This window comes from Solanum tuberosum, unplaced genomic scaffold, assembly GCF_000226075.1.
Source record: "Solanum tuberosum cultivar DM 1-3 516 R44 unplaced genomic scaffold, SolTub_3.0 scf00013, whole genome shotgun sequence".
Lineage (NCBI taxonomy): Eukaryota > Viridiplantae > Streptophyta > Magnoliopsida > Solanales > Solanaceae > Solanum > Solanum tuberosum.
Window position 1 is genome coordinate 1,245,721 of NW_006238940.1, and position 12,005 is coordinate 1,257,725.

Sequence of the window (12,005 nt, forward strand, 5' to 3'; positions counted from 1 at the left end):
TTTAATCAAAACAACCTCGTATGGGAATTTTGATGCTTTTTTGAGTCTGAAATACCATTTTTGCTGAGGTAGCATAGTTCGTTTGTGCGCACGGGGTTTCGGATGAATCTTGGGCACTCCGTTGAAGTTTGTAAGCCCAAGCCCTTTGCTATAGCTGAGGTGTCGTGGTCGTGTGCCTGGCCTCACGGTCATGAACGGATGGATCCCTGGCGTGCATCGTCACACACGGGCTGTCGTGTTTAGGAATGGCTAGCCTTATGTTCGCGTTGAATCTACCGCGGTCACGACCGACCAGTGATCGGGCCTCTCTATTAAAGGCTGGTCACGAGGCAGCCTTGGCTTAAGTTGGTATTTTTGTGATATGTACTTCATTTTAGCTCTGATTTTGTGATTCGAAGCCCCACACACTTGTAATTGTCAAGATAAGTGGTAGAGTGATTGGACTGTATTGGCGACTATCTTTTCGAGGTGAATTTCTCTTATAAATATCTACCTTTTCTCTTTTAATTTGAGTTTTCATTGTTGTTGTTGGGTTAGCTAATTTTCGAGCATCAAATTGTGTTCTATTTTGAAACACAAGTTCAAGGCATAGTTTATGACCTTTTGACGAAGCCAATTTTGGGATTCCTGATGCTGGTCACACACTCTAATTTTTTACTCGATTTTGAGCATGTCTCTAATTGTTGCGAATTTAGTGCCTAATCATTCTTAATGACATTTTGATCAATAATTTGATAGTGTGGTGGTGTTCAGAGGCCTTTCGAAGGCGGATAGCTCATGTGTGGTAGATTCAGAGTGCTCTTGATCGGATGTGAGGTACGCTTCAATCTACTTTCTTGGTTGAACTTCTTATATAATTCCTAGTATAGATTTCATGTAATTTTTTATGGCATTTGCCAGAATTTAGCCTCCCTCTTGTCATTCCGTCCTTTTTGTTTCTGTAGGGGCCTTGGTCTTAGATTGGGTGTTGGAATCCTTAGTTTAGGCTTGTAGCTTTGTTGTGGTGTCAATGGTCTTGTTTATCCTTGGTGGAATTGATACTTTATGATAATAGACTCGGGGGGACCTTAGGTACCTTAGATTGTGTTGTACCCCACTTATAGTTATGTTCTGCTACTAGTAGGCTGGTAATAGGTCGTTCTCCTTTTGTTGGGACCTATGACCTAGGTGACCATCGTAGTCATGGGTTGGATTTAGCTATGCAAAATCTTAGCTTGAAGTAGCACTATTGAGGTAGGGTGTCACCCCTTGAGTCAATTTTCTATTTTTATCGATTTAGAACTCTTCCTTGGTCCATTCGCTTATTGTTTATCTGTAGACTTGTTATACCCTTATGAGCTTTATTATATTGTTGGGCCCGACGCCGTACGCGAGGACCAGCAGGATCTCAAATTAGTACTCTCCGCTTGATAGCGTGGTTTGGGTGATTGATTGTTTATTTGACTTGAGTGCCTTGTTTGAATGCTGGTGATGGCATGCATTGCATTGTTTGTTCATTCACATAGATTTTGTGGTACAATCTCGGCATATGCATTGGCATACATAGCATTTATGATGAAATACTAATTTACTCAGTTTTTACTCTATAGTCGTTTTAACAAGAGTCGTACAGCTAGATCGCCGGATTTACTGGATTTTGAGATTACGAGACATCAGGGATGTGCTCCTTTCTACTTGAGATATTAGAGGCATCTATGATGTGCTCAATTCTTACTTAACTAGTCAACGCGTCGAATGACTTTTCTTGCATGAATATGTCTACTTATGATCCTCTACGGAGTTGATCCTTATTTGTCACAATTTCAAGGCTTAACTCCTAGTTCAGGCCCAAGTAGTGTATACGAACTACCCGCGTCCCCTATGAGCCCCTCTGGTCGTGAGTATCATAATACCAAATGATGGAGATGCATGGGTCCTACCTCACCTGTAGGGCGGGGAGGTAGTTCTATACACTTAGTTACAGATGGCTACCGATGGTTCTACTGCATCCTCTGCATCTATATGTATTACTTATCACCAATATACTTGGTTGTTGATTGCGCCTCTTCGATTTATGGGGTTGGTTGGGTTATGTTTTCTTATTGTACCTTCTGGCTTATGGTGTCCGGTTAGGTTATTATTTGACTATATTTTATTCTCTATTATTTTTTATTGTTAGGCTTAGTCAGTAGAATTGTGGTTGTGGGACCTCCTGACCCTGGGTATTTGACTTAGTGTCTTCGTTGTTGACGAATAGGTTGTTGGCTTGCATTCCAGGTACGTTATGACTCAGCTTCTTACCTCTTGTGTCGTATCTCTACTCTTTATTGTCCTTTTACATTAGCATCTCACCTTATTAATTGTTGTTTATGCTTGTGTAATCTTTTGAGCTCAGTCGGTCATTGCCTGTTGAGTACTGTTTCGGTACTTATACTACACTTCTGCCCCTGCAGATTGCATTTTGAGTTATCTCTGTTGATTAGAGTCGTGCAGAGCAGTTTGGAGTTTTGGAGATTGGGGTGAGCTCCTAGTGTGTGGAGCTACTAGTTTCCATCTATTATTTTTGCTAGCTTAGTCATTATATTGTATTAAGAGACCACTCATACTTATCTTGTATTTGTAAAGTCTTGTACTCAATTTTTGTATTAGATGCTCAACTACCAACTGGTGCGAGGTCTTGGGATGGTTTCTATTTGTATATCTATTGTTTACCCTTTATTTGCTTGTTTTGAGCTTTATGCTTCTCGTTATTGGCTTCCACTTGATAGTCTGTTGATTATGACTCCAGACTAAGGGTTAGGCTTACCTACTTGTGGTGTGTAGTAGGTGCCATCATGACTTGAGAAATTGGTTCATGACAGAATTGACCCCTATTCTAAGCCCTATATAAGTGATTTAAGTCATAAACAACCAATTCTAAATCATTCTTCTAAATCATAAATTTCCCTCCAAGTTCATCCCCAAAATCTTCTCTAAAGCTAAGGAAGAGGAAGTTAGGGTTTCACTTCAAGATCTTCAATTCACCATAGCTATTGGGCCTTGATCACTAAGGTATATTAGTATTCACCTATAGAGTCTTTCCTCCTTAGGGTTCCTAAGATCTTCACATTTTACAAAGTTAGATTCTCAATTCAAAGTTAGGGTATTATTCAATCTTCATAGGTTCTTTTCAATTATGATTTAATTGTTTTTTTTTTCTATCTTTTAATGCATGAGTTGAAGTATTTACATGATTTTGAGTTGAATTCATATGAATCCATGATCCATGATTTTAGACTATAAATACATGATGAAGCTTATGAACTATGAAATATAATTTTTATAAAGATATGCATGCTTTTATGAAAGAGATGTAAATGATTTGAGGATGCTTTGAGAGGAAAGTATCAACGTTCTTTCCATGAAAGGTTTTCTCACATACTACTAAGTTCAAGATTTTGAAAGGTTTTCTCACATAAGGATTCATAAGGTTGAAAAGTTTTCTCACCTAAGTTGAATCAAGTTTTAAGAGCTTTTCTAAATAAACTTTAGCTTGGATTGGTTGCTAAATTGAGTCTTTTCAGGGATGATAATATGAATATGATTAATGACCATTATGTGCGATTTTGCTTAGTACCGAGCGAATTTTAAGGATAAAGGTTTTAGTTTAGTGTCCTTGGATCTTTAGTAGCAATCCCTAAGTTCCAGAATTATGCGCCACCACAGGATTGTCTCAGATAGACACTAGCTACTGGATCCACTTTAGCTCAGACTTATGGTTCATACCTTGGCAAGTAAGGACATCTTTTTTTCAGTGTGGAATAGATATTGAATTCCATGTTATAGCTCACATGGTCTTTGTCGGTTAAATGGTAAACATCCCACAATAATGAACGGTGGTTACTTTCAAAGTTTCTCACAAGTGTTTTAAAGATGTTAAGCTTGTATTTACCATGATTATGACTTATGTCTTCTAACCCTTTTATCATTATGGTTTAGTTTGGTCATTACATGTCATGTAAAGTCCTTTTTAGCATGATTTCATAACTCTTATGCATTGTTATCATACTTAGTACATTCCATGTACTAATGCATACTTGTGCCTACATTGTTTCACTAATTTAGGGTCCGACGCTCCCACCTCTCATACTTGTGGGCAGTTGATCTCTTGGCGTTCGAAGATTGGTGTGCCCTCATATTTCGAGAACCTAGACACTTTTATAGTTTTCCTTATTTCAGTTTTCAGACATTTGTATGTGGTGTATGGGTTACATCTCAATTACTTTCTTTTGATGTATAGATGACTTGTTGAGACTATGTTAGACTTTTTCTTAGTCAAAAACTCTTTTATGATACTCCCTCCGTGCACTTTTATTTGTTAGGATAAGGTCATGCACAACCCTTAAGAAAAATTTAATAAGAGGTGCTAAGTATAAATGCCAATGGAATAGATAAAACTTATATATCATTATAATATAGGAAATGTAATGATCAATACCAATCCACACCTTAAATATCAAAACATTGAATATCTCCTTCAAATACAATTTGAACATATGTGAGAAACCTTTCACCAATGTGAATTCATATGTGAGAAATACCTTTCACAACCATGATCATATTTGTATATGAGTAAACCTTTCACAACAACATTGATACTTTCATCTAAAAGCACCCTATTATCATAAACATCATTTTCATAAGACATGTATAACCTTCCAAAAGTCATAGTTCATACGTTCATGGGTTCTTCATAGGTTCATAGTTGGAAGTCATAAATCATGCATGAGTCCATATAATTTCAACTAAATATCATGTAATTACATTAAATCATGCAATAGAAGGTTGAAATAACAATTTAAATGATACTTGGATGCAACCCATGACAAATTAAGAAGAACCTTAATTTGATCAATTGAATTTGAGATTGAGAAATTGAAAAGTTTGGGGACCCTATGGAGGAATGGACTCCATGGGTGAATACCCGCATACCTTGCTACTCAAAACCCAAGATGTATGGTGAATTGATGACCTTGGAGTGAACCCTAGCTTTTTCTTCTTCCTTAGGTTGAGAGGGAATTTAGGAGAGTGAATATGTTTAGGTTCTTGGGAAATAGGAAAATGGTTTTTTAGTAGGTAGATGTAGGACTTAAAAACTTTATATAGGGCTTAGGATGGAAGCCAAAACGACATAGTATAGGCTTAAAACATTTAGGAAAAGACCCAAAAGCCCTTAAATTAGACCTACGGACCATAGATCTTTCTACGGTTCTATACTAGTCAACGTAAGCCAAGTACCTGGACCTAAAAATCACCCAACGTTTTACGGGACCCTTCTACGGTCTGTACGACTTTCTACGGTCCATAGACCCTAACCGTAGAACTCAACTTTAACTCCAAAATTTCACTAAGACTATGACCAACCTACGAGACCCATATATGACTCGTAGGACATTTGACAAATTGTCTTGGTCAACCATAGGATGGGGTACTGGGACTTGATTTTCAAAAATGATTTACTCATATCTACGAGACTGGTTACGACCCGTAGAAATTTGTATGAACCGTAGAAAGGTCTCGTAGACCTAAACCAGTAATGAAAATTCATGCAACCTATTCCCTTATCGAAATCCAAGGTGTTACACATGCCTCTTGTCACTCTTTCTGCCTTGACTGGGAGTTGACTAGATATTGTGGTTATTTCAGGTTCGAGGTCGATGTTTATGATTTGAGGCTATTATTTCTAGTTCGAGGCTGTTATTTCCACTTTGAGGCTGATGCTTATGGCTCGTGGCCATTAACTCTGGTTAGAGTCCATCACTTGGGGCTTGAGGCATAGCATACACTTATTGGATATGTATTTGAGGCACTTCACTCTCATCGTCTTAGCTAATCTATGTACCTATCGGGCTTATAGGTTCCGTTCGAATTTTATTTAAACTTGCGCACGAGTGTACCATCTGGGATTATAGGGACCTAGTTAGGTTTAGTTTAGTTGTAGTTATATTTTCTTTTGATATGCTCGCATGCTCTCTTTCATATTTGCTTGGACCTCTGTTTCTGTCTGTATTCTATCTTTTCATATTGTTTTCACCTTTCTTGCTCAGTCAATCTTTGATGCCTACTGAGTAACTTTTATCTTTGTACTCATTCTACCCTCTGCATCTGTTTCGTGATGTAGATCCTAGTACAAACTACAAATGGTGATTGTTCATGCCATTTTTTGCAGCTTTCAGGGATCAAAGACGAGAGTATGCACTTGGCGTTCTAGATCAGCCTGTCTCCTTCTGTATATATGTCTAGCTAGTCTTTTGCCTTTGCGATGACTTGTTGTGGTCCACTTTTGGGACTTCTATTTTTCATATTAGACAACTCTGTACTCGTGATTTCAAGGTTTTTGGAGGGATTCTATTGTATATAGATTTTGTTTGCTTCCGCTTTTGTCTTATTATATTGTCTAGTGTTGGTTATGCTTAGTTCTACATTGTACTCATTACTAGTCGTTCTGAGTACGAGTTTGATTAACTACTGATGGGTTATAGTAGGTGCCATCATGACTCGAGGGATCGGATCGGATCCTGATAGTATTTTTCAGAACTTTTCTTAAATGTCACCATCTTAAATAGGCCCAGACCTGGAATTCGACTTCCAACCTTGAACAAAACTATCAAGATTTTTTTGCAGCATATTTTGATTGATAAGAACCTTACCTATTGTCCATTCAAGCACTTTATAATTGCACCACATTATAGACCCAACGAAACCTTTTTCATTAAGTTCACTGTATCTTGCGGTCAAGGAATGACTTGCTCTGTTTTCTATAGGATTAGAAATACAATTAAATTTATCCATAACCATTCATCAATGTCATGTGTTGATCGAATAATTATCAATTCTCTTCACATAATATTGTTCTGTTAACGGGACTTTGCACTTGGCCTAAAATGTAGTAATGGTAACTCATCCCTACTATTAATCTAACAAGTAAATTGTTGCCTAGAGTAAAAAATCACTAAAATGACATCCAACCTTGAATGTGACGATTGGATTTTGACCATTTAAATGGACAAGTTATTGATAATATTAAGTAGTAATACATATGATGTTGCCAACATACAACATAAAGAAACTAAAATATGAAGAGTCTATGATCTATTAAATGGACCAAAGATAAATAATCTAGACAATTAAAAAGAGATTAATTGTCATTGATTGATCAATCCAAATTTCTGAATTCTTCCCCATTTAAAGCTTCATTGAGGAAAACATCATCCCATTCCCATGCATCATTCTCAAGTGTGTTTTCAACATGATATTCATTGTTTCCCATGGTATTCTCCTGATCATTGTGATAAAACATTAAAAGTGAGTATTTGTGTGAATAATATAATAAAATTAATTTATAAACAAACAAATAAAATTAATTACTCAATAATAATATGAACATATCTTTGAACTAACCTCCATGGAATAGTTTTATCCATTAACATTAGGATTTATTGCATCGCTTTGAACTGAAGAGTGATCATTTTTTTGAATGATGTGATTGTTGGTGTTGTTATTATGAAAGTTGTCATTCCCATTTGAACTAACCTCAATGAAATTGTTAAATCCATTAACATTATTTTGCTAGAAGTTCATAATAGAGTTGTCACTACTTTCACCAAAAGTCACTTGTGCTTGCAAAATATATGACTTAACTAGTTTAGTACAAGGGATGGGAGTGGGGTGCGGGTCGGATTTAACAAGGAATGATATTTCAAGAATATTAATGTACCTGTGATTTTACAAATGTTTGTGTCGAATTCTGCTGGACATCTATCACCATGTTTTGTTGTTGGCTCTATTGTGCAAATAAAATTAATTATATAAAAAAATAAAAAAATATCTCGTTCTTTTTAAGAAGATCTTAGTTACTGCACATTAAAAATAGTGTTACCTGAAATGGGATATAAGGTGACAGGTCTTGAATTTGAGAAAATGGTATATTTCTAGACTGTGAAGAACTTGCAAATGAAGGGGTATATGTATAATTTCTAAAATTGTTTGCTACTCTCTTCCCTTTGTCCATCCGATCTTGATATATGCTCTCTTGGATACTTGAACTGTAATAATAACGAAATAATAAAACTAAACGAAAAAAGGAGAGGGAATTTTTCGTAGAAAAATATCATGTGAAAAAAATTAATGACCTGTATGGATTAATCCAACTATTAGTATCAAACTGCTGTAGAGTTGTTTGTTGGGAAGCAAATTGAACATCCATGTTTCCTTGTTTCTCCAATTCCATCTTATCAAAATTCATTTGATATTAATTAGGATCTTACATAGTTTCTAAAAAATAATTATTTTCTTAAATGATAAATCTAGAAAAAATTATTGGATGAAAGAGCAAACTTTTCTAGCCTTGATTTTTTGGAGACATAGATGTAAGTTCCTCTCACACCAAGAAAGTTGATGAAGAGAAGACTCTTCATCTAGTCCTGGTTCGTAATCCCTACAGAAAGATGTTTGACTTGACACGAAATTTAAGAAAATAAAGAAGACTTTTGAATCTTGTGGTCCTAAATTAAAGTTATGTCAAATGTACAAAATAGTCTTTTAATCTCGTGGCCTTAAACATGCCACGTGGAAAACTTAAATTAAAATGTTATCAAAGAAAGAAAGAAAGAAATCATTCTTTTTGAAACAGACTAAAAGAAAGGAAGTCATTCTTTTTTAAACGGAGGAAGTATAATCTAAATGTGTAAATGAATGTTGAAGGTAAGGTAGATATATTTAGCCAAGATGTTACAATTAAAAAGAACTAAAAATGAAAACACTTGTGATGCTAAATAAAATAACCTTATGTTAGCATCCACAATCTGCAATTCCAATGTGCTCTTCTTGATTTGTAGCTCCAGATTCTGCATTAAAGAATTTCAAGTTAAAATGAATTTATCAACTTTCCTCATTGGCTCTAATAATAATAACTAGCTATAATAGAAAGGATAGATTGAAAAGAGAAAAATGACTTATAATTCAATTTAAAACTTGACAATAAGAGAGATCAAATTAAGTTCTTCTCACCTCAATCCTGTAGAAATTCAGGCACCAGCAACAAACATCCAAAGGCAACCATCATGAAAGAGTTTAATTCATTAGTGTGAATCAATTTTACTTGATACAAAAGAAATCAAGCATTAGGTACTAGGTAATATTCAATATTTTGATAAATTAAAATTGTGTAACGCTTATATAACTCCGTTCATGTGAGCTTGTTCACATTGCCGGTCTCAAGATAAGATAATTGAGGAGGATTGCCGATTATAAATCAGAAACAACTTCTATACACTACAAAAATAGGAGTAAGGTTACATACATCTTATTCTCCCGCGACTCTACTTTTAGGATTACACTCATCAACTTGATCTTGTTATTGTTGGTGCAACACTTATAGGTTAATGAACACTATACTATAAAGAATTAAAGCTAATGAACACTATACTAAAGAATTAGTTGTTCGTCTATATTTTTCCCTAGTCAGAAAAGATTTTGTTAATTATGCTTTGGTTGACTTTCTAATCTCTTTTCTTTATTATATTATATACGCGTAAAATACAAAGTACAATAATAATAATAATAATAATAATAATAATAATAATAATAATAATAATAATAATAATAATAATAATAATAATAATAATAATAATAATAATAATAATAATAATAATAATAATAATAATAATAATAATAATAATAATAATAATAATAATAATAATAATAATAATAATAATAATAATAATATGTATATGATTTTTAAGTTTATAGACTCGCCAAATTAATTTATCTATATATTTGTAATTAGTAGTCAAAGCACTTATAAGCTAAGTGTCTATGAATCAAAATCAGTCAAAAGTAATAAGTTGTCACCCATATTAATTTTTAAATTTTCATTTTAATAAGCACTTTTGATTTCAATAAGTATTTTATTCATTTTTCTGTAATAATTTTTTCTTTCTCAAAGTATTATTTTCAAAATTGAGCTCTTAATTCTCTCTTCATTTCATTTTTATCGTTTGTTACTTTTAAAATTAATTATTTGTAAGTAACATTAAACAAAATATAATTAGAGAGAAAAATAAATTAAACAAAGGAAGAAGTGAGAAAGAGGAGAGATCCAAACTGTTCATCAAGAAAGTGTAGCTTGCTAACATCTCCACTGATGTGGTTCAATTTCCTTAGTTTTGTCACCTTTTCCTTCATTTATATACCAAAAAAATATTAATAAATGGTGAATAAAATTGATCCCAATAATTAAATTTTGTTACAACTCTCTATCAATTATACACTTTTTGCCTTAAGTCAAACTTCTTGTCTTTAATGAATTAAAATTAGTTGAAAATCATTTAGTATTTCGTCAAATTTGAGGATGTCATTTTCTGAATCTTTTAACTATCACCCACTCACTTTATTTTAATTTGTTTTTCTGATTTTGTCTTGATATAATTTAATAAAGTAAAGAAGACTTTAAATCTTATGATCTTAAATTAAAGATAAGTAGAATGTATTAATATGTCATTTAATTTTGTGGTCGTATATATGTTACATTGAAAATTGAAATTAAGGATTTGCCGAAAATGGATTTAAAAAACATTTTTGATGAAGGAACTGAATGTCCTACATCAGTGAATAAATCAAATCCTAGTCTCCTTATTTGACTAGGTAATCCTCCCTTTAAATTATCTTTAAGCTATGATTTAGACCAAGACCTAATTAACTTTACATGGTATCAGAGTCAATCCTGTTGTATGACCTAGAAAACATGACATTTGTGGGGTGGAAATCCTTTGATCTCAATCTAATGGTGGGGTGATAAATGGAATTCCGGATAAAAATGTCAGAATAAGGGTGAGAGAGGGGGTGATAAATGGAATAATGGATAAAAAATGTACGAATCTAAACGGAGTGATGGTGGTGTGATAAATTAAATCTCGGATAAGGAATATATAGATCTGGGCGTGAGGGGGGAGGAGAAGATAATCCTTATAAGGCTTAAACAACTTTCCTCCCTTTAAGTTAGCTTTTGGTGTATTAGTTAAGTTCAAGACCTAACTTAACTTTTTTTTTTAAAGAGATTAAAAATAATAAGACAAACAATTTAAAATGGAAAGAATATTAATTTTCATTTCAAACTTTAGTTACTTTCACATTAATTTAAAGATTAGATGAATTAATTCACATTAATAGAAACAAGACATAATTTTAGAACATAAAAAAATCCTGCAAATACATATCGATAAGAAATAGGTAAAAGCGTAAAATACCTGAACATTGGCCATGTGACTAACCTCAACAAAAGAAAAAAAACTCATAAGTTAGTGCTACAACATAAGTTACTAATAGCAAAATTTATAAAAAAATTCAAGTCAAGAAATCTAGGAAAAGTTAATGGACGTCAATCTCCTCTCAATGGGAAACTTAACATAGCGTTGAAGAATGTCTTCAATTCTACAAAAGTAAAAATTTAGTTCAAAAATCAATCAAGTTAATTGTTTTATAGATTAATAACTAGCACAATGTAACAGAATATTCATATGATAGTTTTCAAAATCGTAAATGCAATACCTCTTTTTGCTACAGAATTTACCAAGTCGAGCAGCAGGCGAGAACGCGACAAACAACATGTCCACATCACAACAAATTGCAATCTCTGCCGCTTTCTTTAGTAAACTACTACGTCGCTTAGAAAATATGACTTGACGTTTCGTCATTTCTTCTATTTTCTTCATCTCTATTTTTCTGCCCATCTCGAAGATCTTTCAAGGGATTTGTTCTCTCCCTTGAAAGGAACAATAGCTTAGAGTGTTGTGTGAAGTGTATGAATAATGCCCATCCAAATATAAGGTAAAAAAAGCTACAAGGGTCATATAAGAAATAAATAAAAAGTTGGTCAACCTCATCCAAGCATGGTCGTGTGACTTTGTTGGTCAACCCCATCCAAACATGGTCGTGTGACTTTGTTGGTCAACCTCATCCAAAATGGTCGTGTGACTTTATTATTAAAT

General features: G+C 33.7%; 1 protein-coding gene across 1 annotated transcript; it reads right to left on the bottom strand.

The window, feature by feature from the left end:
• Positions 1-7,174: 7,174 nt before the first annotated feature.
• Positions 7,175-11,711, bottom strand: LOC107063017 (MADS-box protein JOINTLESS-like). The gene is made up of 6 exons (XM_015314400.1): positions 11,566-11,711; positions 9,028-9,034; positions 8,803-8,864; positions 7,898-8,063; positions 7,736-7,801; positions 7,175-7,297 (listed from the first exon to the last, which is right to left on the bottom strand). The coding sequence occupies exons 1-6, from the start codon at positions 11,709-11,711 to the stop codon at positions 7,175-7,177; spliced, it is 570 nt and encodes a 189-aa protein (XP_015169886.1).
• Between the last annotated feature and the right edge of the window lie 294 nt (positions 11,712-12,005).